Here is a 27,421-nt window from a genome sequence, read left to right as displayed (position 1 = left end):
AAATAAGGGCAACTGGTTAGCCCAAAATCTGCTGACGCACTGTCAGTCATGTTTACAGATTCTGGTGAGATACTGCCAGACACATTTTCCATATGTTTTCAGACTCACAATAACCTATAAAACCAACCCGGAAGAAACTTGAGAGTCGGAGGATACAGCAGACCCCACTGAAGCAGCGAAGTTCTCTTACCAGGCCTCTGGCTTCTACCCTCGCCATGTCTAGTCTGGCTAACTGGATCGTGTGTGTGTGTGTGTGTGTGTGTGTGTCTGTGAAAGCATGAGTTTTCATTAGGATGCTTTACCATAGAGTGCTATTATGGGGACAAAAACAGTTTTCCTACCTGAAATGATCAGTGTCTTTCTTGACTCCCACCTTCTAAGATCCCTGAGGCTACAACAGACCCCAAATTTAGCCAGAAGTCCTTTTGTGACACAAGAATGTCGAAAGTAAAAATTGTTGTGTTCTTGGGATCATTTCAGATGACTTGTTTCAAAATATGAAGACAGTAAGAAGATATGTCAAACCTTATTTAACCTTAAGTGTGAAGAGGCTGAAAAGGAAATGGGTGAACTATTTTTTTTTTTTATTTAATACAACTGTGCTCTGGGGGTCATAGCACACAGTTACCAGAACAATCAATGAAACAGATACGGATGTCTGCAGAAGCAATTCCAACAGTATTTATGGAAAGAACACTACAGTCAATAGAATAGTTAGTTATACAGCAGAAACTAAAATAATCAGATGTGTTTGTTTTCCTAGTAGTTTCTTTAAAAACTAGTCCATCTCACTCCTGTAAATAATCCCGATTTATTTTATTTGAAAAATAATAATCAAAGCTCTTCAGGCAAGCTGACTATTGCTGTAAGCAATGCTTGCCATAGTTGAATGATTGAAGCACTACTCTTTAGCTAAAGGCTATCATAAATATATTAAAATAAAAGTCTATACAGATTGGCAATTATGCCAAATAACTGAGTGCCCTAAAAAGGATTCCAATGCCAGGATATACTGGAGATCATCTCCCGTGTAAACAACAAAATTAATTGAAGCACAGCTGTGTTAAATTTTTAAGGATATTAGCAAACAGTATTATTTTACAAATTGATCTAAACACTATTATTATTATTATTATTGTTGTTGTTGTTGTTACTGTTGTTATTGTGGTTGCTATTATTATTATTATTATTATTATTATTATTATTATTATTATTATTAAAGTTGATTCCAGATTCTGGTTTTGTTAAATGCATCCTTAGATTGGAGCCACAGGCTCTAATCCAGAAGTTCTCCCTTCTTTCGTTTGAAACCAGAGAGGCAAAATATTAACTTGTTATTAACTTCAGAGAAACAGGAGATATAGAATACAGAAAACTGAGCAACACAATACTGATCATTTTGAGCTGCTATCCTATACAAAGGAGCCTACTTCTGAGTAGACATTACAGAATGGCACTGTAACTTTCATCAGAATTAGGCATATTTGGCTTATAGATTTATTTATTTGGCGTATACTACCTGTCCCCATTTTATTTGGTCACTCATGAAAAGCCTATAATATATTTTAATGAACTTTTGCAAGACAATAAGGTGTGGGCTGGTTGACCGGATATTGAATTTTCTTCATCCCATGACGGAAGAATTAACCTGCTCAAGGCAGAAATCCTATACACACTTACTAAGGAAAAGAACAAGCATGGAACTGGGAACAGTAAAATGCTTCACCTTGAGGAAAATCAAGCCAATGCTTCTGATAACTTTATTGTATCTTTAACGCTATATTGGAGGCCTGTTTCCCAGGCAGCCTGAATTGGTGAATACACTTTTCCCACTTAGAATAGGAAGCCAGCACCTAATAGGTGCTGATAAATTGACAAAGATTTGCCCACCAGTATGCAGGGGACCCCAGCATCTCTACAGCCGGGAAACAAATCAGGTGACTAATCAAGTAAACCTTCTGGCAATGCATAAGCCGCTGAGTTCATGCATGGTAAGAAAGGATTGGGGTGAACTGGGATCCCAAGCCAGGTGTAATGGGGTGTAGGAATGCAAGTGTTTTCAGTTAGAAAACTGGCCCCACCATTACTTGATATGCCTAAAGCTCAGCATGATGAAATAACAGAAGCTGTTATATAATCATGTTTAAAATATCATTTATGAAAACAGATTTAGAACAAACAATGTTTATTGACTACCATATTTTGAGCAAACGGTGAAAAACCCACAGATGTATGTTTGATTGCAGAATTGTTCATTACGATCTGAGACTGTCACTAAAATGGTAAAAGTAATTATTATGTAAGAACCACACACAGAAGCAAACAGATTCATGTTTCCACTGTAAATGTATTTTGCTTGTGATTTTTTGCAGTAGCACATTTCAATATGATATCTGCCTCTCTCTCTCTCTCTCTCCTGTGTTGTACAGTATCTCCACCCCACCTTCCCTCTATTGTAAATGCTCTTTTTGTCGGTTTGAATCCCCATGATGGGGTGAGCTCCCGTTGTTCGGTCCCTGCTCCTGCCCACCTAGCAGTTCAAAAACACGTCAAAGTGCAAGTAGATAAATAGGTATCACTCTGGCAGAAAGGTAAACAGTGTTTCTGTGTGCTGCTCTGGTTCGCCAGAAGTGGCTTAGTCATGCTGGACACATGACCTGGAAGCTGTCTGTGGACAAACACTGGCTCCCTTGGCCTGAAAGTGAGATGAGTGCGCAACCCCAGAGTCATTCGGGACTGGACTTAACAGTCAGGGGTACATTTACCTTTACCTTTTATGGCATATTCTATGCAAAAGGGAGAAAAGTGAAATTGTGCTTCCATAAAATTACAAGACAATTAAAATAATAATAATTTCAGACAGCCAAACCAGGGTATCCTCTTATGATCCACTTGTGCCATAAATAAACTATTATTTAAACATGAGAGGCAGACTATTTGGAAAGAAGAAGGATGAATGAAGTTGAATTTTAAAATGCCTTTGTATCAACCTTATTTGTACATTCAAATCTATTTCTATCCCCAAGGCCAAATATGTCACCTCTGGAACATGCCAAGCAGAACTAGTTAGTGAGTGATGGAAGACTACCCCTGAAGCAAAATCCATGATATCTCCCTTTGTCCTTGGATATTTACTATCATGGTGATCTCTGAATGGAACAGAGGCACATATTTAAGACCGACCTTAATTTAAATATCGTTATACGCCACCCTGATCTCTATGAGCAGTGCGAGATTCCAGGAGTGCAGGCACACTTTACCCAAGGTCTGTGTTTCCCTTTGAACAATGAGGCACAGTGGAGATTGTGGTGACTTTATGATATATGGCTTATTTACACCTTGAGCTTAGATGGAGGGAGTTCAGAGCATTCACATCCTAAGGGGGTCCTGCTCCTTCCATTGCTACAGTATCAGATTCACTTGTCGCTGCTGATGCAAATGATTTCCTGGGCTTACTTCATCCAAAACGGAAATCCTACAAGCTTTTGTCTCTGCTCGCTAACACACAGCTGGAGGGGAAACACAATTGGAGGGAGGGCCCTCCCCTCCACTTGCTGTCTGGCACTGAATGTCCTGATGGCTCCTCTTTTGTTAGGTTATCACTCATTTTTGTCCCCCTAATACTCAGACTTTTGACCAAACTGCGGGAGGCAGTGGAAGACAGGAGGGCCTGGTGTGCTCTGGTCCATGGGGTCAGGAAGAGTCGGACACGACTAAACGACTAAACAACAACAACAATACTCAGACTAGTTATCACCAGGCTTGGCTTGTTAACATAAGCTTAACCCAGGGGTTCAGTGTTTTGCACCAGTTAACTCCCCAAACCTTCATGAAGTCTAACTTTTATTGGACCCAGGAATTTAAGGTGCCTCGCCCCCATAAACTCCTAATATCCTAGTGATCAACAACATTGTTTGCTACTTTGAGACCATGAGGAGTGCTAAGAGACATGATTTCTTGCTCCATTCCCCATCTCCAACAGCAACAAACTCCATCCTTTCACCCATCACAATAACTCTAACTCCACAGAGATTCGTTTAACATACATGTGTATACTATGCATGTACGTAATATATAAATAATATAAAGTTGGCTAATCCTTCTGATCACAACTTTTAGGTCTTTACATTATTATCAAATTTGAACTTACCTTATTCGGATTGATTGCTGTGATAACCCAAACACACTGAGCGTTACTGTCATACTGAAATGGAAAGTTGGGGGACGTGAAGGTGCCACCAGGACCCTGAAGATTAGATCCACAAGTCTTGACTGTAAAAGAAGAAATGAACATTACAGCTCCAAAATTACATCACATTATATTCTAATTGCAGCTAATAGTCACTCCCAGTGTCTCCAAGGAAGTCCGCCATATGATGAATTCCAAAATGAAGGAAGAAGAGATTCAGATACTAGATTTGAAAATGCATCCCTTGGCTTCATTTAGGTGATGGACTGATCCCAGGTACCCCTTTAGAAGTCCCCAAGTCCCAATACATGCCAAGGATGGAACTCTTTATATTTTTAAAGTTGCTGCTAGACCAGGTTAGCCAGCATACTGCCCTCCCAGATGCTGTTGAACTACAAATCCCATCATCCCTATCATCAGCTTGTTCAGATGGGAACTGGAGTCTAACATCTGAAGGCCACCATGTTGCCAACCTCTGTTCTGGACTAATACAAAAATGGAATGGAAAATGAAGGAAAGAATGAATACTTCACAAATTAACAGCTGTGCAGCCTTTTCCTGCTCCTCCCCCTTTCTTATAGCTAGTAAAAGGTAGGAAGTCATCTACCAGAGGAGAAGGAAGTCTAATGGGAACAATAGATCTTGCATGTTCTTTACTTCTCTGCTTCTATGATGCATGCAATAAACACCTTTGGCCTAATCAGTTTGTTTGAACAGTAATATTGTTGTGATTTAGATAAAAAATACTTCTGAACAGATTATGAACCACATTTCCATTTCTTCATATACAAATGAAAGAGCAAATGTTTCTTTTTAAAGATCTGCCTTTCCCCCATATTTATGTCTGACAGCTGCTGCTATTTATAAAGGATTTTAAGATATTATATGACTTAAACTAATATATTCAGAAGGCATGTCCCACAGTCACTTTTGCCATTGCCATCTGTTAAACTATGTAAAAACTGCAGTTTTCTGATAAAGAAAAAAATACATCTTATAAATCCGGAGATTAGATTCCAAAAATATAATAATGAAATTTGTGTTAGGGTAAACAGCTCAAGATTTACGTATAAGCCTTTGCATAAATTATTCTAATGCTGCTGCATTATTAAATGTGTGGTTCTGTTTAAAAAAATGTGAGGTGAGAGCAGGGAACTCAAGATAGCAAAGTGTGTAGCAAGTCCCTACCCTTGCTTCTCTGCTTAGCTACTGAGGTGAAATGAGATTCAGACAAACATGAGAATAATGACTGATTAACAGTGATTGCTTTTAGGGAAGCAAAGAACCATTCTACAATAAGCTTATCCTGTGCAATGAACATCAGTGACTGCATACCCAAACTGTGTAATTTCATGAAAGAAGTCCATTGTTTTTATTGCATTAATTCGAGAAACAAACAGAGAAGAGTGGAATTGTTGTCAAAGACTCATTTGCCTGCTTTGCACAGCACAGCAAGTCAAACTATAGCTTATCAGGACCACACAAATGTGCAACTTCCAGAGTGGAGCTTGCAGTCGCTTTGCTACTCCCCAGACCTTTTTGATCCTGCACCATGCTGAGCTAAGCCAAGCTTTGGCTCTGGCAGCATAACATCCAACCCCAGACTCTTAGTTAAGCTCTCTTCTCCCTAACCACAAGCTACAGTCAGCAATATATGCATAAATGTCTAGCTAACTTTTGAAGTCCTTCTGATCTATTTTGCACCATATGATTACCTTCTTTTTAACAATCTCCTTTCTGCAGGGTCAATAATTTACTGTGATGCACCCAATATGTCCTTTTATCTTACACTCCCCCCCACCCCACTTAAAAAATGAATAGTATTATCTCAGTGAGGAAACACACTTCTCATATTCAGATCCAGGTCTTTGGTGAGATTTAAACTTGACAGATTATATATTAATGTATAATCAATGTATGGACCCTTTTCTGCTGCACAAAAATTATTTGTCAACATAAAAAGGGCCTTTGAGAACTCAGGCAAAAGGCTTTTGGGTAAGCTGATCAGGATAGCTGTGTCAAGAGTTTAAGCAGATAGTCAAACAAGCTGAGCTGGAGATCAAGCTAACGGTTAAAAAGCTCAACATCAATGGAGATAATACAATAATGCTACTCAAAGCAGGGAAGCTCAGTTGATTGGCGGTTAGTAGGAGGATGGAGAAAGTGAAAGGAAAAACAATGTTGCCAGCACTTTGGGCTGGAAAGTAACATTTAAGAAGTACTCATTGTGTCTTGCTGCCCAATAATACCATGTCTACAGTAGGATCACATTTTACGTGGAGGTTACATCCCGGGGTAATAGCACATGAAGGCAAAATTGTGTATAGTCAGAACAACCCTTTAAAAACCATAAAAACCTTAGCACAACACTTACCAGTGAATGGCAACTGCGTTGCTTAGTCTTCCTCTTCTGAGATGGATTTTGTTCCAGAAGGACAAGTGTGGGTGACTGACAGCCTGCTTCAAATGAAGTGCTTGGCTGTGGTCCAGCTTCAGAGGTTGATTGTGTTGGCTGGTGATATTTTTTTGTGAGAAGCACGGTAACTGCTGCTGTTGTCTCTTGGGCTAATCAAACATTTCTTGGTACAGTCTCACAGTGTCTGTAATCCTTTGTGCGATTTTGAGGCTTCATTCCATGGAGGGATCAAACTCAGCAATCAAATCACCGACATGCTTTATCGCTTGGAAGAGTTGAGCAAATTTATGCAAGTTCCAACTTGCTGTCTCCATCACCTCTTTGTCAGTTTTATCTTCTGCTAGTGGCAGACTTTGGGCTTTAAAATTTCAGCAGCACCTTGTATGTACAATGCCTAAATTTGGTGTCCCCCCACCTCTCACTTTCTGTTGTTTGGCACTGCTCCAGCACTCCCTGTATCACCCTCTTGGCTCATAGCCCAGTGCAGAAACGCCCCCTAAATCCACCTCTGCTTCCGTACAAAATCATACTAGTTTTTCCAGCTTTGGTCTATATTGTTCACTTTGTTTTCAGTGCTTGGAAAACCCTTAAAATCTCTCACGCATTCCTTCCAAAGGTTTTGCCAGCATGCATCACTGTTTCAGGCTCAATTACCTCCATTGCCTGCTTGAGGTAAGTGATGCAACTGGCAATGTTGAAGGACTTCCAGCATTCCATGAGATTAAGATTGGAATCAGCATCCACAGCATTCAGTATCCATGAGAAAGTGAGCTTCCTGTAAATCACCTTGCAGCAGTGAATCACACCGTGGTCCAGAGGCTGGCTGAGGGAGGTCATATGGTGGGGAGAAGACTTCAACTTCAACATTGTTATGTGCAAAGAGGAGAGCCTCAAAGTGGCCAGGAGCATTGTCCACAACGAGAAGCAGTCCTTGTCAGGGACCGTGCTGAGGAGGGCTGCACAGATGAGGAATGGTGGGAGCCTTCCCCTTCCCCCTGCTCCTGATCAGGATCCTTAATCTTCCCAGGAGCAGTGACACAGTATAGATTTGGAGCAGTGGTTTGCAGAGGGACATAGTTCAGAAGACAAAAGTTGGGAAGAACTGGGTGGTGAACAGATAGGAGGAGAAGAACCAGGAGAGAGAGTTAACAGACTCCAGTTTGCTGGAAAGTATCCAGCCGATCAGTCGAAGGTCAATGAGATTAGATAAGGTAGCTGCACAGAAGGCACAGTGGTTGCGAGATCAGGTTGCAAGACGAGGAAGTGACTCGGGTGACTTAGGGGGAATTGGGTGTAAAACCTTAATTGGGAGCACCTTTACTCTGAGATTGGACTCTTTGTTCTTTCACTGTGGTCATTAAAATCTCTTTAAATGGTAAGAGACTATTTTTGCTCCCTCCCTTTATCCATGGGCCAAACGGAAGGAAGCCACTTCCCTGAAGCCTGACAGTCCTCATGTTGAAGTCCTCATGTTTCTCTTCAATGTAGCACTTCACCTCTGGAACAAAGCACTTGTGGAACTAATCCAGAAATGTCACCGAAGCCTTTTCATTGGACTGCCTGAAAACAGGAATGAGATTCTTGTTCTTGCCTTTTAAGGTGTGGGCGTTTTCAAACCTATACAGCAAGCCTGGCCACAGAACAACATAGTCACATAGTGTTTAGCTGCTTTGAAGCCAGAGGCTTGTTTTTCAGTTTTGGAGCTGTAAAAAGGTCAGGCATTTTCTTCCAGAAGAGCCCCATATTGTCAGCATTAAAAACTTGCCATGGAAGATATCCCTTGTCATCTAACAACTTCTTTAACTGCTCCACATAGGCTTTTGACGCCTCTTAGTCTGCAGCTTAGATTGCCCAGTTACAGTATGTGCACATTTTTGAGGATGTAGCAGTTCCTAGAATTGTTAAACCAACCAGGACTGGCTTTGAATTGCTTCACAGACTGCCCACCCTTGATGGAAGGTTTAGATTGTGCATAGAGTGTGAGAGCCTTTTGTCACAACGTGACACCCTCAATAGACACATGTTTGCAGTTCACATCTTCCAGCCATAAGTTTAATGCCTTCTCAGTCTTGACCAAAGCCTGGCTACACACCTGGTTCATCACATTCACAGTTTCTGGAGCACTTGCTGCCTCAGCCACATAAATTTCTTTCTCTTGAAACTTCATGACAACTGCTGCACTTCTTGTGGTCATCTTTGTGTGTCACACTGCAAACAAGACCTGCCACCTCTCAAGCAGTCCAGCACAGCCACTTTTTCTTCCAGTGTTGGAAGCCATCTTTGCTTCTTAGGTTGTCCACCAGTTGAACAAGCGGCCTTGCATTTTAGGGCCATGCTTTGCAATGTCCATGCATACTTCTAGGCTGCTCCTTTGATAACTTTTTTAGACCACTCACATAATCTCTGTGCTCCTTCATCTGCTCTTGCGAGGGCACCTGCAAACTATGCTGGTGCCTCTGATCACTCTCGTAAGGTGAAGGAAATGGTGCATGTGATTATTGACTTTTCCGCTTTCCTGCCCCTGGACAGTTTTCCCCACACTCTATGCCCACCTTTCACAATATTTTTTGGAGAAGCACATAAAACTATAATTATGTAAGTAAAATCTGTGTAAGTTGTGATCGTATTCTCAGAAGCAGGCCTTTTCAGAGGCAGCACCAAGACATCTCACTGAGGCATCGCTCCCCTCAGCATTGTACTGTTTTAGGAGGCAGAAAAAGACGTACCGCTTCCACAAGACTTTGGGAAGTGAAGACGTATACCGGTAATTTGCTGATTAAGAAGTACAGACCATTAAGTCTATTAAGTGTATGGTTCCCCTTATCTTTTGTGGTTCTTTGTTCTTTTAAATTATGCTGAGTTTATTTTGTGTTATTTTTTATTGGTTTTAGAAATATGTATCGGTTTGTTTTATTGCATGTGACCATATAGAAGTGTCTGGAAAAATAAATAAACAAGTCCCACCGAATTTGATGGGATTTACACCAAAGCAATTGGGCACAGAATCACATAAGCTGTAATGGGAATACAAAAAGCCCCAAACCATATAGGACAAGGTCATGTTGTAGCTTCTTCCCAAACCAGCATTGACCCAGGGAACTAAGGAAGACACAGGGGTGGAGAGGGACTGCAGTTTGGGTTCTTCCCCTGCGTGGCCTGTTGCTAAAGAGCTACCTAAAATGGCTCCTTTTTCACAACAGTAACAAGAGAAGGGACCACTGGAGAACGTGATGGGACATATGGATCCGTTCCTGATCCATTCAGGACTATAGAGATGAAACTCTGTGGAGGTCAATGATAAGCAACAAATCTGGAATCATTACCAAATTAATGTACGCAGACATCTCACAACTGTTTTTTGTTTTTCTGTGCTAATCTCAATCAAATGCGTATCAGCAGTAACCATTCTTTAGCAACAGTTGCTTCAAAGCAAATGTAAAGCATGGAGGATTTGAGGTGTGAAAAAGCAATATCCCATTGTCCTCCCAGCTCTCTGCAGTTTCATCAATTATCCATTTAGCAGTATCATTACAAAGAGGAATACGTTTTCTCAGGTTTTACCCCATTAGCCTGCAACATTGCATGTTATTTAAACTATTACAATGTCGACCACTTTCCAAAGTTCTTTTGACTGCAGTCTAACGTGGCTCCCTGACTTAGAACTTTCAGAGTGTAACAATTGGAAAGCTTCAAGGGCACCAGCCTCATCCATGTTTTAATTCTTGAGGACAGTCATTTTTGTTGGATGAGTTTAAATAAAATTCTCTTCCTATGCTTGAAGAGTTCAATTTCACTGCCAGTAGCATCATTATGTTTAGCTTGCTAATGGCACTGCAGTTTTGTTGGTTTTGCATTAATATTTTTTCCCCCAAGTACATCACAGGCTCTGTGCTTTCAATATTCTTTTTTCATCATTGCTCTGGACTGAAATGAACTCTAATGATAAATAATGGGCAAACTCTGGCTCTTTGTTGCAAAAACTTTGAGCATTCTATCCTTCCACTTTATGCTTGGGAAACATTAACACTACTTTACCCTATATTATTTATTTTAAGATGCATTTTACATAGAGCTCCTTTCCTCCAAAAGTGTTGGGGCAAATGTTCTTTTGCATTTTTAAGCCTGCATACCAAATCCTTATTCACTGTTTCGTTTCCATGGTTGATTACAATTGATTATACCACCTACTCTCATAATATTTTCTCATTCATTAGATTCAACAGAATACAGCTATTTAAAAATCAAAGGTTTGTTACAATAATATTTCCCAACATCTGTAACGTAATTCTGAAAACTATGGGGTTTTTTTATTTGCTCCCAGAAGCAAAATAATGTTCTTTCAGAAAGATAATTCTGTGCATTTTAGAATCTATGTTTAATCTAACTCTCTTCCCCATAACCAAATTATCCCAAAATTTTAACAGCCAGTTATAGACATCTGGCACCTTAGGATCTTTCTAGAGATCCTAGAAAGGATATAATTTTTGCATCTACCAGTAAGTAATTAACCATAAGAACTAAGAGCTCTGCATCCAGTATCCTGTTCACTCAACTGCCAACCACATGCTCAAGGCAAACCCACAAGTAGGGCATGAACTCAGCAGTAATCTTGCCACTTACAATTTCCAGCACCTATTATTTAAAGGCATGCTGCCTCTGGCAGTGGAGAGAAAACATAGCAATTGTAGCTACTAACAATGAATAGCCTTATCTACCTTGAATTCGTCCAATGCCCTTTTAAACCTATCCAAGTTGAGGGCCATTGTTTTACTATGCCCTGTGTAAAGGTAACTCACAATTTGTGCACATTTAACTTGTGCACATTCGGCTTCATGCGCTTGGCAAAAGATTTTTTAAAAATTAAAAAGGACGCAGAAAGGGGGCAGGTGTCCAGGGAAAAAAAGACTTGGGCAATCCAACCCACCATTGAGCCCAATGTGTTTTGATTATCCACATTTTCGGCTTTAGGTGCTATCCCCAAAATGTAATCCCAGTGTAAGTTGAGATTCGTCTGTACTTACTTTTGCTTCTCCTGAATCTTTCAACTACTCCTGGCTCAGACACTTCTATCATTGGTACAAAAACACCTGTACATGGTATCTGTTTGTAAATGACTTTCAAACGTGTGTTTTACCCTATAATGCTTTGGCCTCTTTGAAAAGCTATTCTGTGCCCTTGCTATTTTAATATCTAGTTCTGTATTCCAATTCGGGTTCAAAGGGAGTCTCATCCTTTTGTGTTGGCTGAGTTTCTCCCGAAACATTCCCCTCTGTCTGATGTTATAGAGCCATATACGTTGCTGTAGCTGGAATTCATGATTTATGATTAAATCTACTTTGTATTTTATTATTTAAGTCTTGATGTTACTGTACACCACTATAAACATCAGTTTAAAGTGCTCATACATAATATTGTGCTATGCTAACAGGCTGTTCTCATGCATGTTTACTTGTAAGTATGTTTTTTTTAAAGAGGATGTGTTCTTGAGGAAGTTTACACAGAAATTCAGCCTAGACATAACTATTATAGGTGAAAGTTTTGCTTATACAGTCATACCTTGGAAGTCAAACGGAATCCATTCTGGAAGTCCGTTCGACTTCCAAAATGTTCGAAAACCAAACTGCGGCTTCTGATTAGCTGCTGGGGATTATTTCTGAGCAGACATCCATAGGACTGCGCAAGTGGTTTGTATATCTGAAAAGCAGTGTTAAGTTAAATTTCATTTTTTAAAAAAATTCAGAGATCGAACTGTTTTACTGCATTGTATGAAATTACTGAAGAACTGGAAGGAACAGAAGCCAAGAAGACCTTAAATGTGTCCTTTATGCTCAGTGCAGTTCTCTGAAGAATCAATATTTTTGAACTGATAAAGAAAACTGCACAAATGACCTAGTTCTCTTTGACCCTCTGATTGCCCTCTAGTGCAGTCTCTTTTCAAAATCCAGCCACCAGCAATATCAAATGAGTTATTAAACAACTTTGCTTATTAGCCCTTTGATTATCTGAAGTGCTAATGAGAATTACTATATTCAAGAGAGTGCAAGCTCTAACCCACAACCTATTTCAGTCAATGGAAAAGCACACATTGGTTATAATGGCTGAGACTGTATCCAGACCCAAAATCAGAGTTCAGTTCCTTTCCTGCTGCTGCTACCAGCAGCCTCCTTGTCCCAGAGGAATGGCACCCCACACCTTTTTGTTCCAGTATGTTTTAAATTAGTGCTTGCTTGCTATTTCAGCCCTGTAAGACTTTCATAAGAAACCTGTACCATCTACCCTTTTGCACATTGCTGTCGCTGTGCTCACAGTCTTTGTTCTCTTCTCTCCTGCTCCTTGAGAAAGGAAATAAGAACTTATTCCACGACACAGGGTGCTGCATTACTGTGTTGTACGGGCAAATTCATTGCCTTCCAGATCCTGAACTTACAGCTGTCATGCTGCATCACATAACTGCTTCAAATATAACTAGGGCCCTCTCCAGTAAAGGTAAAGGGACCCCTGATCATGAGGTCCATTGTGACTGACTCTGGGGTTGCAGCACTCATCTTGCTTTATTGGCCAAGGGAGCCGGCGTACAGCTTCCGGGTTATGTGGCCAGCATGACTAAGCTGCTTCTGGCGAACCAGAGCAGCGCACGGAAACACCATTTACCTTCCAGCTGGAGTGGTACCTATTTATCTACTTGCACTTTGACGTGCTTTTGAACTGCTAGGTTGGCAGGAGCAGGGAGCGAGCAATGGGAGCTCACCCCGTCACAGGGATTCGAACCGCCGACCTTCTGATCGGCATGTCCCAGGCTCTGTGGTTTAACCCACAGCTCCACCCGCATCCCTCTCCAGAGGGCCCTCTCCAGAGTGGTGTTTTATTATGGGTGTGGATTTCTAGAGGTAGGCTGAAGAACCCATTTCAGCTGGTCCCATGGCACTGGAGAACTATCTGCCCTGTCCCAGTTCTGTGTGGATATTTTAGAATGAATTCATGCATATTCAAAAACAAACAAACCAACCCCAACAACAACACCTGCGTATAATTTCTTGGCTGAAAAGAACAGCAAGCTGATCTTGATGGATGCCTTTCTGTCTTCTCTTGCTTGTTTTACAAACGTAACTGCAGCTGTTCACAAGTCGTTAGCTAGCCCATAGGGCTTCTCCCAGTATATCTATGGAAAACACAGAAGCAAACACCCCTGGGAGCAACACAGTTTGATGGAATGCCATCACTCTCAGGGGGGATTGTACTAGAAGAAGCAGTGTGGTGTAGTGGTTAGGAGCGGTAGTCTCCTAATCTGGGGAACCGGGTTCCTGTCTCCACTCCTCCACATGCAGCTGCTGGGTGACCTTGGGCCAGTCACGCTTCTTTGAAGTCTCTCAGCCCCACTCACCTCACAGAGTGTTTGTTGTGGGGGAGGAAGGGAAAGGAGATTGTTAGCCGCTTTGAGACTCCTGAAGGGGAGTGAAAGGCGGGATATCAAATCCAAACTCCTCTTCTTCTTCTTCTTCTTCTTCTTCTTCTTCTTCTTCTTCTTCTTCTCTGCACCCATGATTCCTGTGTGCTAGCTAGCCATTTGCAGGCAGCAGTACACTGTTGTTTTTAAAGAAGCAAGCAAGAAAAGCCAGAGGGGCAGCCCACAGACCATATCCTATAAGATCGGCAAGGTAATTAGGAGATCAGGCAAGGCGCAGATTCTCAAGCAGACACATAATCCAATCTGCACAGTGCAAATGGATGTCTCTGCATTGGAATTCACTTTTGCCATATCTCTATTCCATCCCTGGTTAAGTTGCATGTGGTAAGAATCCATCCTTTGACCAGGAACCCTGATTATGCACGATACTGGATCACTAGGGGAGTTTTAACTGCATTTGACTGAACATGGTTAGAATCTGCCTTCACACCTTAAAATTAAATATGTGAAAGTCAGAAGTGGATCAAGCAGGCATGGGGGAGTCTGCTCTTCATTTTACGCCCACATGCATTCCTTTGATCCCTTTTTGAGTACTTAAGTATTTCATCAAAATAAATGCATTACAGATATGCAACCTCACCATTGTATTATTATCTGCTCTTATTCTACATACACATTTTCTAGCTGTTTATGATGAATGCTCTCATGTCATTACATAGGAATCCAGGAGGGTAATATTTCTCCAATGATAATAGGGACATCCCATTCCAGAATTATATTTTCACTATGTATACCCCACACATCTTACTGAGTTGCCCCAGCCAATCTGGGCAGCTTCCAACATAAAAAACCATAATAAAACATTAAACATTTTTTTTAAAAAACCTTCCCTACACAGAATTGCCTTCAGATAGCTTGGGGGTTGGATAACTCCATACCCTCCAACACTTCTCCAATGAAAATAGGGACATCCTAAGGAAAAGTGGGACATTCCAAGATCAAATCAGAAACTGGCAGTTTCTCTAAATCAGGGACGTCCCTGGAAAATAGGGACACTTGGAAGGTCTGGGGCAAATATTTAACAGAATTGCAAACAGTAACTCACTACCTCCACAGAATGTCATGCTTCTTGCAGGGGCACAGAAGAAAAAATGAATACCATAAAAAAGTGGTTTATGCTGGGGAGTTCCTCAAGCTGTGTGGCAGTAACAGAAAATCTGAGGCTTATCTTATAGATCACAAACTACAACCCTCCAGCGGCACATAGCAAGCAGTAGTAAATCAGGAGTTCCTACAGCTTTCTTTGCTAAATTGAAAGCAAACACTTAAATGAAATCCTCTCTATTTTTAATGAAAATCTTCTTTAGAATATTATCTGCTGTCATTGCTCAAAGAATGCTTTAATATCATTTAAAAGTAATTTATGAGCAATGCATTATATAGCAATAAGATTTTATTAGAACTATTTTTACTGAACAATAAAGTCAGCTTTAAATGAATTTGATCATGTCAGGAACACAGCATGTTTGTAATAAACCTGCATGCTGTTAACAAAGTAAATTATTTTTAAGCAAGATGAATCCTGATATAAAATGCAATATTTTAATAGAAAAACTGGAGTGTGTGCTTCAGTGAATAATGTGTACATAAACGGATTGAATTTCTTAGGTGACTGGTTGGTCTTCATTTTAAAAAAATAAAAATAAAATCTAATAGTAATTTCATATGTACCAAAAAAACAAATTAAAATATAATGTCCCTTGTTTCTTTGTTATAATTTATGTATATGTGGAAGATAGAAAAAAATAGATAGATAGATCTAGCTCAGTCATGTCCAACTCCCAAGAGACTGTGATCTACTCCCTGTTAAAAAAACAACTGGTCTACCCATTGGATTGACCAAAGTTTTTTTTTTTTTTGGGGGGGGGGGGAGCCATGGTTGTTCAGCTTTTTGGAGGAAGCCAAAGTTGTTGAGCTTGTTTTGGGGTTGTTGAGCTTTTTTTTGGGGGGGGAGGCTATTGATCAGGATCACGCGATCAACCAGGATCAACCAGGGACACCCCGCGATTGACCGGTAGATCACGATTAACCGGTTGGACATGCCTGATCTAGCTGCATGAATGTATGGATGCTATAATAAAAAAGACAAGATATAGAAAAGAGATGAAACAGAAATACAAATTAGAAAGCCCAATTCTTATAAAAATGGTCATCACACTTTCTTGAAGATGTAACTTCCCCAAATGTATGTTTCTTTCAAGTCCTTTTTATTCAAAAACTAGTACACACTTAAACTGCTAAAAGTTGCAATCACTTTCTATACACTTGCCTAGGAAGAGGCCCTGCAATGGGAAGCCGGCTCATGCCCTTCCTTGCACAACTGCTAGTCATATTGCCAACTATCTGGTAACTGCCCTCCCTCTCTTAAAAAAACCTACAGCCCCCAGATTGGGGTCAGGGTTCGGAGGTTCTCAAGAAAACTAAGTGTTTACTCAGGGACTGCAAGACAACACCCAACTTATTTGACTCTCCCCTGGGAGAAAGCACTTGCTTTCGCCATTAAGATCCCACTCAGTTTAAACTGCCAAGCTGACTTCCAGGGACAAGGCATCCCACAGCTGCCTGGAATGGTGAGTGAGATGTGTCCTGTATCAAGGGAAGGGAACTGTTTTCAAATGAGAGCCTTGGAGCCAGTCCAGGGTGTGGCAATTTCCACACACATACTGTACCCACATAAATTGGGCCCAGGAAAAACAGCAACAGCTCTGGTCATACCTAGGGGGAAGAAGCTTTCCTTCAGAATGACCACTTCCCCCTATGTTGGCTGCTAAAAGCACCCATCAGAAAGAGGCTCATGCACTGGAGCTTGGCCCTACAAGACTATGACTTCTGCATTAAGGGCCAGGACAATGCGGTTGGGGATGCTGTATCTAGATAGTATTTTAAGTAAGCCACTTGAAGTAGACCGGCTGCTCCTTTCCTATGAGTCTCATTGAACACATTTCTCTGATAAAAATAGGGGCATCCCATTCCATAATGATCATTTTACTATTTATATCCCACACATCTTATTGGGTTGCCCCAGCCACTTTGGGAAGCTTCCAACCAATGCTGGATTTACATATAAGCTAAACTAGCTTTGGCTTAGGGCCCCACTCTGTTGGGGCCCCCTAAAAAATTAAAGGAAAAAAACCTGGATGTACATTTCCAACATATAAGATAAAGAATGAATAAAATAAAATCTTCATACAGCAACAGTGTTTTGTGTTGTGTAGGCTCCTATTTGTTATGTGCAAATGGCTTTAGATACCTATTAGGTCCATAAATTACCATATAGCATATATTCAACACAAAAAAACCAGCGACAATTTGTTGTTGAAAAAGGACAGCTGGACATATAAAGGGCCCCATTACCTTCAGTAGCTTAGGGCCTCATCAAGCCTAAATCCGGCCCCGCTTCCAACATACATAAAAACATTTTATATCTTGATTTTATTTTGTGAACCTCCCTGAGACCCCTGGGTATAGGGTGGTATATCATCAACATCATCATCATCAACAACAACAAACTTCCCTATACAGAATTGCCTTCAGACAGCTCGGGGGTTGGATATCTCCACAGTGGCAAAGTTGCATGCTCCACTACTGGGGGAGGAGAGCAGGCGGGGCATGGCTGGTGCCCCCCCCCCCCCGGGGGCATGACGTGCCTCCCAGGGGTGTGACATGCCACCCACGGGGATGTGGTGTGCATCCTAGGGGCGTGGTACGCCATCCGCAGGGGCAAGGTGCATGTTCTGGGGGCATGGCACCCAGTGCATGGCGCCCAGTGCATGGGGGGTGCGTGGCACGTGTCCAGGGGGGGCCACCGCGATGGCACCCTACCGAAATGGTGGTGCCGGCGACGGTCCACTCCCTCCACACTTCTGTTCCTCTGCCAGTGTATCTCCATACCCTCCAACATTTCTCCAATAAAAATTGGGTCATCCTAAGGAAAAGTGGGACATTCCAGGATCAAATCAGAAACTGGCATGGCTTCTCTAAATCAGGGCTGTCCCTGGAAAACCGGGAAACTTGGATGGTCTGTGAACACAATGAGGCTTAGTTCTGAGTGACCACACTTCTGCACTACGTATGTTCAGAAAGTAACAACAATCAAGAAGAGAATACAAGAGAAAAGAGAAATGAATGTTGTAATTGAGAGAGAGAGAAAGGACACAGTTCAATAGGAATAGGGTTCTGTTCAAAAGGGCAAGTCAGATAAAATTGGGAAAGGATTAGTAAAATAAACTGTAATATGATAAAATATAAAGCTGGGGCCAAAGGATTCTGAAGAGAAGGAACATAGAGATTAGAGGAAGAAGGAACTAAAGAAAGAAAAGATTAAATAAAAGATGTTAGAAGGCTGAATTCAATACAAGAAGAGATTTTTTTTGGGGGGGGGGTTGGTAGCTGGTATAAAACATTTACTGTATATTAATGTTCCCTCATATTCAGACTGTATCTTAGAACAAATGATTCAGTATTGGAAATAACTCCAAAAACTACCAGGCCACAAATAATCAGTTGGCTTGCCTGCTGCTCACACAGCAGTGTGAACCAAAACACACACATACACATACCCCTTAACAAATCCTTTAATCTCACACTCCTGAAAGTAACAGTATTAATACAGCTGCTTGGCGCTTAGAGGATTAAGAAAGAAGGAAATATCCGAGCTGGAGAAAACCATATTTAACATTTCCCTGAACTGACTTCAAAGAAGTGTTTCTCCAATAAGACAAAAGTCTAATTCGGATGCTGCTGCAAAGGTCTCTCCCCCCAACCCACCCACCCTAATATGGGCTGCAGAGATAGGGGGAGAGAGTCAATTTTATTGTATATAGCCAAAGGCCTTTATAACGGACGACAGAGAATAAAAGGAAACTTTCATATATAATCATACAGTGTAACCTGTAGCAGTTTACAAGATAAAAAGAAATTTACAACATTAACCTTGGAATCTTCGTTCTACAAAGGCCCTGCGTGGTTGTGGGAAGGTCTCAAGGTAACGGGGCCTTGAGTGATTGGTCTTAATTTGGGGGGGGGGGTGCCAAATAGAGTAATGGGCGACAATGATGGATGCTCTGTCTTGGTTGGCATTCTAATCAGAAATCCAATTTCTAAGGTCACATGGGCTAAGGGCTAAGTAGTTCTCCATTTGAAGATTATAAGCCCTAAACTTATCTTGGCACTTTTGTGCCCAGCCCCCTTGTCCCTGATTGCTCTAACCAACAGAGCTTAGTAAGATCCTCAAAGGCATTTCGCCTGTGCCAGTATCTCAGATAGACGAGATCAATTCTGGTTGCTAGCAACAGGAGGCCCAACTCAGCTCTGCGATCGGCTGCCGGTGTCCCACAGGAAGCCTCCAAATCTGCCTCATAAATCTGCAGCCCACATGACTAACCATGAGATTCTTGCCTATGCATGTAGGAGTTTCCACATACAAAATTTTGTGTGTGTGCCACATGCAGCCCAACCCTATGAGTGTTAATTCCCAAGTGGCCCCCACAATGTTTGGCTAGGTTTGCTATCCTTTACCTGAACAACCTGCTTCAAAATAAACATGCATAGGAACTGAAATAATAAACTGCACCCCCAAAATCATTTTTTCTGTCTGTTTGATCTTCATAGGGTTATGCAAAGAGTGAACAGATAACCAACTTGCCACTGCCCTGCCCTGTCATACTTCTGTCCAGGTAAGCTATAGAGATGCTGGACTCAGGAGGATGGCACCACAGCTGTGCCCCCCACCCACATTGGTTGCCACTGCATAGCAGGCAACTGATTTAATAGCTGTCATGTAGGAGTCCTTAAGTAGTGCCTCTGCTTTTCCCTTTAACATCTGTGCTATTCTTCAGACAGTATATCCACTGCTTGGAAACACTTATCTGTGAGCAACTGCTGTGCACAACTGAGTTCACTAAAACTGCAGCTCAACTATGAGTTTGAGGAGATCCGATTTTGTAAAAAGACTCATTAACAGGACAGCAGTTAAAATGGAGAAAGAGAATCTTAGAATCATAGAATTGTAGAGTTGGAAGCAACCCCAAAGGTCATCCATTCCAACCCCTTGAAATGCAGGAATCTCAACTAGATCATGCATGAGAGATGGACATTCAACCTCTGCTTTAAAACTTACAGTGAAGGAGGGTTTACCACCACTCGTGAAAGTCTGTTCCACTATAGAACAGCTCTTATGGTCATAAAAGTTCTTCCTGATGTTTAGTGGGAATCTGCTTTGAAGCCACTGGTTTGGTTCCTAACCTCTGAAACAGGAGAAAACAAGTTCGCTCCATCCTCCATGTGACAGGCCTTTAGATATCTGAAGATAGCTCTCATATCCTCTCCCAGTCTCCTCTTTTCCAGGCTAAACAGACCCAGTTCTCTCAACCGTTCCTAATAAGACTAGGTTTCCAGACCTTTTATCAGCTTGTATGTTTATTTAAAAAAAAGAAAACACACCTCTTGCCAACATTGCTTAGAACAATAATCAGCCAGACTGGATCTACATCTAGGCTGGATCTACATTGATCTTTTAAACGTTATTAGAATGATCTATCTTTCTATCTATCACTCTATAACATTTAACATGCAGTTTCCCTATTGTGGGTGACGCCCTCTGGTGTCACATTTTAACAACACATTCTTAACGTTATAAACCACGCATGTAGATCCACCCTTACAGCGTATTGAAATGGTTATGGCTTTCAAAGAACTGCCAACGCTTGGCTAAAGTACAGTGGTACCTCTGGTTACGAACTTAATTCGTTCAGGAGGTCCGTTCTTAACCTGAAATCATTCTTAACCTGAGGTACCACTTTAGCTAATGGGGCCTCCCATTGCCACTGCACCGCCGGCGTGCAATTTCTGTTCTCATCCTGAGGTAAAGATCTTAACCCGAAGTACTAGTTCCGGGTTAGCAGAGTCTGTAACCTGAAGTGTTTGTAAACCCGAGGTGTTTGTAACCCGAGGGATGAAGCTACGAAAGCATGCCGAAAACTGGCTCTGAGAATGGTGTGGGAAGAAAGGTTCGCATTATTAGAAATAAATAGCAAGATTAAACAACAAAAATCCATGTTACCAAAGAATTTATTATCCTCGTTAATTGTAAGAAAGTTTAATGCAAAAAGTGAAGGACATACAACTAACGTGACAAAGAATAGTGTCTAGTCCAACCTCTTTCAATGGTGGCATGTCCTTAGAGATGAATGATCAGTGGAGAAATGAAGCTCCTCAGTTCAGGGGAATTGGGAAGAAGCCAGGGAGAAACACTGACTCCGGGTAAGGCAATTAGTTTCATTCTTTGTGGCACTAAACCAATCAGCACTTCCAAATGAGTTCCCGGGTCCAGTGGCGTAGCGTGGGGGGTGCAGGGGGGGCCGGCCGCACCGGGCGCAACATCTGGGGGTTAGGGTTAGGGGGCGCAAATCCACGGGTTAGGGGGCGCAAATTACTTGCCTTGCCCCGGGTGCTGACAACCCACGCTACGCCACTGCCCGGGTCTACAAAATGCTTTCAATCAGCACTTCCACAACTTGAGACTTAGTAAACCGAACTGAACATATAAGCCAAATATTGTGGCCTGGCTGGAGCTTCACAGCACTTATCATTTTACTGTCCTGATCTACAGAGCCTCAGAGCCTCAGTAATAATAATGTGTGGCATGGCTCTATAGCTATAAAGGGAAAGTAGTTCAAGGCTTGCCTTTGGCATGTTAGGATTTGGGGACAGTGCTTTCTCTCTTTCTTTAATCTAGAGGAGAAGCAGCAAAAGGGATGACCTAAAGAAGTATATAAAGGCCTTACATTCTTTTAAAGTAATGTTTCTTGTAAAGTAAACCTGTTATCACATTGTGGCGTGACAGTTAGAAGGAAATGCAGTGAACCAAATCTGTTAACAAGTAAACGTACAGCAATTAGAAGGAAACAACAGAAATCACTAGTTTACATTTCAACAATATTTTCAGGTGATTGTTATTAGAAGTTCTTTTTTTTTTTAAGGAAACTGGCTAGTAGTACAAATTAATCATATTTTTTTACCTTTGCATACTGGTCTGTGATCACTCCATGCAGCAAAAACCTCTGCTATTCTTTGACAAGTGATGCTTTTTGCCCCTTGTAGTACATAATCTTCATCGCAAGAAAACTGCACTGTCGCATCCAGGCTAAAATTGAGCATGTCAATAAAAAGGGGGGCACACAATTAATATTCACCATTGTTTTCTAAGTTATACACATAATTCTGCCTTATTTCCATTGATTTTCTATTCCATTTTCTCAGATACTTTCAAAATTCCACAGTGTTTGTCAAATATCCTCGCTTTAGGAACTGCAAGCCTAAATTGGATTTGCATTTGGATGTACATCCCCATTCTTAAATCCCTAATTAGCCAGCAGCAGGCCTCCTGGACTTTCCTGCAGCTGCACTCCAAAGCTGTGTACCTGCTCCTTCGGAGTAAGTGCAACCCTATCCAGAGCAGGAAATTGACTAATTTATTGGGCATAAGAATCACCCACCCATAGGGCTCTACAGCTTTCAAGTTTGCTTTTTTTATTTTAAGGAAGCATCTATAACTTTTTATGAATCTCATGAATATCTGGGCACATCTCACAGTCCTATATCATGCATGGTTACTCACAAGTAAATTCTAATTTATTCTGTCGGTATTATTTCCAATTAAGGGTTCTTGGGATGAGGTTTTTGGTTTCATGCCAGGGTCAACTGCACTTGATTTTTACTGCACAGTTCTAAAAGGTAAAGGACCCCTGGACGGTTAAGTCCAGTCAGAGGCGATAATGGGGTTGTGGCGCTCATCTTTCAGGCCGAGGGTGCCTGCGTTTGTCCACAGACAGCTTTCCAGGTCATTTGGCCTGCATGACTAGACTGCTTCTGGTGCAACAGGACACCGTGACAGAAACCAGAGTGCACAGAAACGCTGTTTACCTTCCCGCTAAAGTGGTGCCTATTTATCTACTTGCACTAGCGTGCTTTCAAACTGCTAGATTGGCAGGAGCTGGGACAGAGCAACGGAAGCTCACCCCATCTGCGGATTCGAACCTCCAACCTTCCGATCAGCAACCCCAAGAGGCTCAGTGGTTTAGACCACAGCGCCACCCACATCCCTTGCACAGTTCTACCTTCAGGTGGGGTCCAGTGGATGCTTAACCAGTTATGGCCAAACTTGGTCCTCCAACTGTTTTGGGACTACAGTTCCCATCATCCCTGACCACTCGTCCTGTTAGCTAGGGATCATGAGAGTTTGGCCATGCCTGCAATACCTCACTGCTTGGATTCTGATCCATAACAGGGTCCTAGTGCCTGCAATTTCCAATACAAAAGGAAGTCTCATGGAAGTGAACGGGACCTTTTTTGCACTTCAAGTTGAAGGTGCGGGGGATAGGGATATCAATTAAATTCCCCCCTCCCTTCTTCTGGGTGATTAAATCTTGATTTAAGTAGATTTGATTTCAGTAGATAAAGGCTTTAGGTATCACTTCAAATCCTCTCTTAGCCAAACTCTGTTTAAATCACTGATCTACCCAGCAGCTATGCATAAGACTGGTTGCAATGAGAGTTGAAGTGATACTCAAGGTCAGCAGTACACCTACTGAAATATACCTGCTTGCCTTACTGTTTCACTAAAATCATTATGGAAATGCAGTTAAACACATGAAGCCTTTCCACTCCAGTATGTATATATAATATTTAAATGTATATGATAACGAGCTGCAGAGACTTGGGGCAACTAACTGTGGAATAGAAATGCAAATAAAATGAAAGAAGCTCCAGTGAGTAATGAAATCCTTATGTTTCTGCAAAAACTTCCTATATATATATGAAATAGCATACACATATGTATATATTCAAAATCTAAAGCACTGTAGGGTAGTTTTAACCTATAAATAAATTATTATGTTTATGTTACCAATATATGTGTTTGTATTTTTCAATTATTTAAAAGTCCTTCAGAAACATCTTCTTATGTTTACTATATTCACAGATTTATTTATTTATTAGTATGTTTCCTCTGGGTGATTTCCAGATTTTCAAGAACTCTGTGTTTATGCACACTTCATTTTGAGGACCTTAAAATTGTAGCTTAAACTTCGAAATAATACAGTAGTACAAATTTGGAAGTGAGCATCATAAAAGTGAATTTGGCTTTCAGTTAAAAGGGTCAAAAAGTTGCTAGAAACATGAAATATGAAGTACAGTAGTACCTCGGGTTAAGAACTTAATTTGTTCTGTAGGTCCATTCTTAACCTGAAACTGTTCTTAACCTGAGGTACCACTTTAGCTAATGGGGCCTCCTGCTGCCGCCGTGCCGCCAACGCACAATTTCTGTTCTCATCCTGAAGCAAAGTTCTTAACCCGAGGTACTATTTCTGGGTTAGCGGGGTCTGTAACCTGAAGTGTCTGTAACCCAAGGTACCACTGTAATGTTAATCTGTTTTAGTATTTTAACTTTTTCATGTTTTAAAGTATGGCTGTAATTTTGTTCTTCATGTTAACTTTTTGTAAACTGCTATGAGGTTGGGGTTTTTTTACAATTTATTTCAAAAATTTTAGGAAATAAATAAAATACATTAATCAGAGAACTGCTATTCGGCTGCTAAACTGTTGCAGGGAGGGGTGTGCTGTGGGCTCAGATAATTCTCGAATTCTAAGCAAAGTTGGTCACTTGCTGTTTCGCAGGTGTGCACATTAAAAAAATGAAACACTTCACCTGGTGTGTCTGCAAAAATTGAAATGTTTCTTCCAAAGTTTGTCATGTAAGGAAAATGTCAAAATAAGGAGAAGTGGGAAGAAGAGTTCTTTTGTGACTGACAGGCCTAGCTTCATATCAGTTTTTACCAGGGCTTTCCAGTCCCTGGAGAAGACATGTTGAAGTAATGCAACGCCTTGTTACTGTTTGTTCTGCATTCTTTACTAGTTTGGCTAGTGATGGTTGCTTGGAAAATGATGAACATTCAGGCCCTTCTTCCTCTGTGCCACATACCCACACATGCACACCTGTAGAAATCAGCTTTGCACGTAGTTTCTATAACTTTTAGCATCAATTGGTCAGAATATAAGGCTGAAACTGTTTGGAATTATTTTATTTTCTTATTATTAATCGTATTTCCCTAGTTCCTGCACCCACTCTTCTCAAAAGTTGCAGGTCGCTTTGCTAGGGTCACCTCTACAAATGATGACAGTCCATAATAAAGCTGTTTTCCCCAGCTATGGGAACCTGACATTTAGAATCTTGTTTTATAAAGCAATTTAATTCTTTGTGCTAGCTGATGATCTTATTTCCTAATACTGGTTGACCAGTAATCAAATTATTGCTATTAAAAAAAATAAAATCACAGTGCAATCCTATGCATGTCTATTAAGAAACCAGCTCCAGTGAGGTTAAAGGTGCTCACTTCCAGGTTAAGTGAATGCTTGCAGCCTTACAGTGCAATCGTGCATGTTGAGCCAGATGTAAGTCATACAGTGTCTTCCAAAGCAACCATTCTATTCCGAACTTAAAAATGGAAAGCATAACGCTGGTAGTCAACAAAAAGGGTTTAAAGGCTGTCTCAAGGCAAATCTTTAAAAAATGTAGTATAAACACTGACAACTGGGAAACACTGGCCTGCGAGCACTCCAGCCTTTACCAAAGGTGTCATGGGCTTTGAAGACACTCAAACTCAGGACCCAAGGGAGAAACGTGCCAAGAGGAAGGCACGCTTGGCAAATCCACACCATGGACAACTCCCACCCGGAAACCTATGTCCCCACTGTGGAAGGACATGTGGATCCAGAATTGGCCTCCACAGTCACTTACGGACTCATTGTTAAAAGTGTGTTTATGGAAGACAATCTTACTTGGCTACGAGTGATCGCCAAAGAAGAAGAAGAAGACTCCCAAGTACACAACACTGTATTAAACCTGATCATGGGTCAGAAATTGGGCCATTTAACTTTGGACCTTGGTAACAGAGCTATTCTAATGGGGTCACACAAAGGTTATGTCGCTGTTTTTCAAGAGCAGAAGCTGGTGCTCAGGCAACTGTGCACCATCTACTCCTATCTCTTCAGACTTCCAAACTGTGCTAAACAGAACAAAGGCAATTTAGTCTGGGTCATCAAACTGCTTGGTGCCAAAAGCTAGAGCAGATGTTACATTCATATGGCTTCCATGTGAATTACTTTGTATTAGGTTGTCATCTGCCAAGCTGGATTGTCCACAGACACACAAAAACGCACTTAGGAAAGCGTGTATCCAGCATGCCTTGTATCTGTGTCCAATGTTATAATGGTATCTTGGCATATCATTTAACTATGGCTTCAAAAAAATCTGTAATTGATATGACCAATCTAATTGAGAGCTTCATCACGGCTTAGATTTCAGCAACTACCCCCTAAAGTCTTAGATAGGACTAGGAGACATCAAAACATTACATATGATGATTGGTTACTGTAAATACTGGGATGAAATAGGAAATCACACACCCTCATTTTGGTTTCCCTTGCCAGTGACTTAAAGCATGGGTAGTAAATTCATGTTCCAAAGGCTGAACCCCCCAGTAATTTATAGTGTCCCTTGAAGTCCCTCCCCAACAATTCTTTCTATTATTATTATTATTATTATTATTATTATTATTATTATTATTATTATTATTACTAGTATTAGTATTATTTCATTACTGAATTGCTTCCCATGAGGCACCCTAAAACAATTTACAACTGTACCTGCCATGTGATCAAGCTAATAATTGTACTCTAATGAGAAATTTAAATTGTCTAGCCTTCAATACTGGAACGTCCACCTTTTAATACTGGAGTCCATCTTTTAATGATGGGTGACATTTAAAATAGGAAAGGTATTAAAGTATGTTCCCAGCTACTTAAACATCTAAATGAAATTCAATACCAATAAAAAGTATATAGATTAGAACTGTTTAGTTAATTCTATAAGAGCCTGTGGCTATGCATGTTGGGTATCAGTGATAGACAGATACATAGATTTATAGTGGTGTGTCTATATATCATTAATTTAGGCCCAAAAGGGGTAGTTGTCTTCCCCCCACCCCCTGAACTGCAAATGTTACCTAAAATCTGAGCCTATCCGTTTTCCGTTCTCAGGTTCTCCAGGATCTGGGCACAAATTGGATGCCTGTTTAATACCGCCTTCATTTACTGCAGAAGAAAAACAAAACAATGTGAGCTGGAGATATATATTTTCAACATCTAGAAAATGCCATAAAATATAAAACAGATAATAGACTGTTCTGTTGAACATGAATAAGGACACATTCCTATACCACTTACCTTTAAGTAAGCCCCATTGAACTCTATGGTGCTTACATGTGAATAGACATGGGTAGGATTGGGAGATATA

At 41.0% G+C, this 27,421-nt stretch overlaps 1 protein-coding gene across 3 annotated transcripts in view; it reads right to left on the bottom strand.

The window, feature by feature from the left end:
• Positions 1–27,421, bottom strand: part of CSMD3 (CUB and Sushi multiple domains 3) — a 601,007-nt gene that overhangs the window by 266,721 nt on the left and 306,865 nt on the right. For all 3 annotated transcript variants that reach the window (XM_028736265.2, XM_028736266.2, XM_028736267.2), the window contains 3 exons: positions 27,132–27,219; positions 22,089–22,213; positions 4,151–4,272 (listed from right to left, as the gene is read on the bottom strand). In XM_028736265.2, the coding sequence (XP_028592098.2) occupies positions 4,151–4,272; positions 22,089–22,213; positions 27,132–27,219 (335 nt within the window). The remainder of the gene's footprint in view (positions 1–4,150; positions 4,273–22,088; positions 22,214–27,131; positions 27,220–27,421) is intronic.

The sequence above is a fragment of the Podarcis muralis genome, chromosome 8, assembly GCF_964188315.1.
Source record: "Podarcis muralis chromosome 8, rPodMur119.hap1.1, whole genome shotgun sequence".
Lineage (NCBI taxonomy): Eukaryota > Metazoa > Chordata > Lepidosauria > Squamata > Lacertidae > Podarcis > Podarcis muralis.
This window is presented reverse-complemented; position numbering and strand designations above follow the sequence as displayed.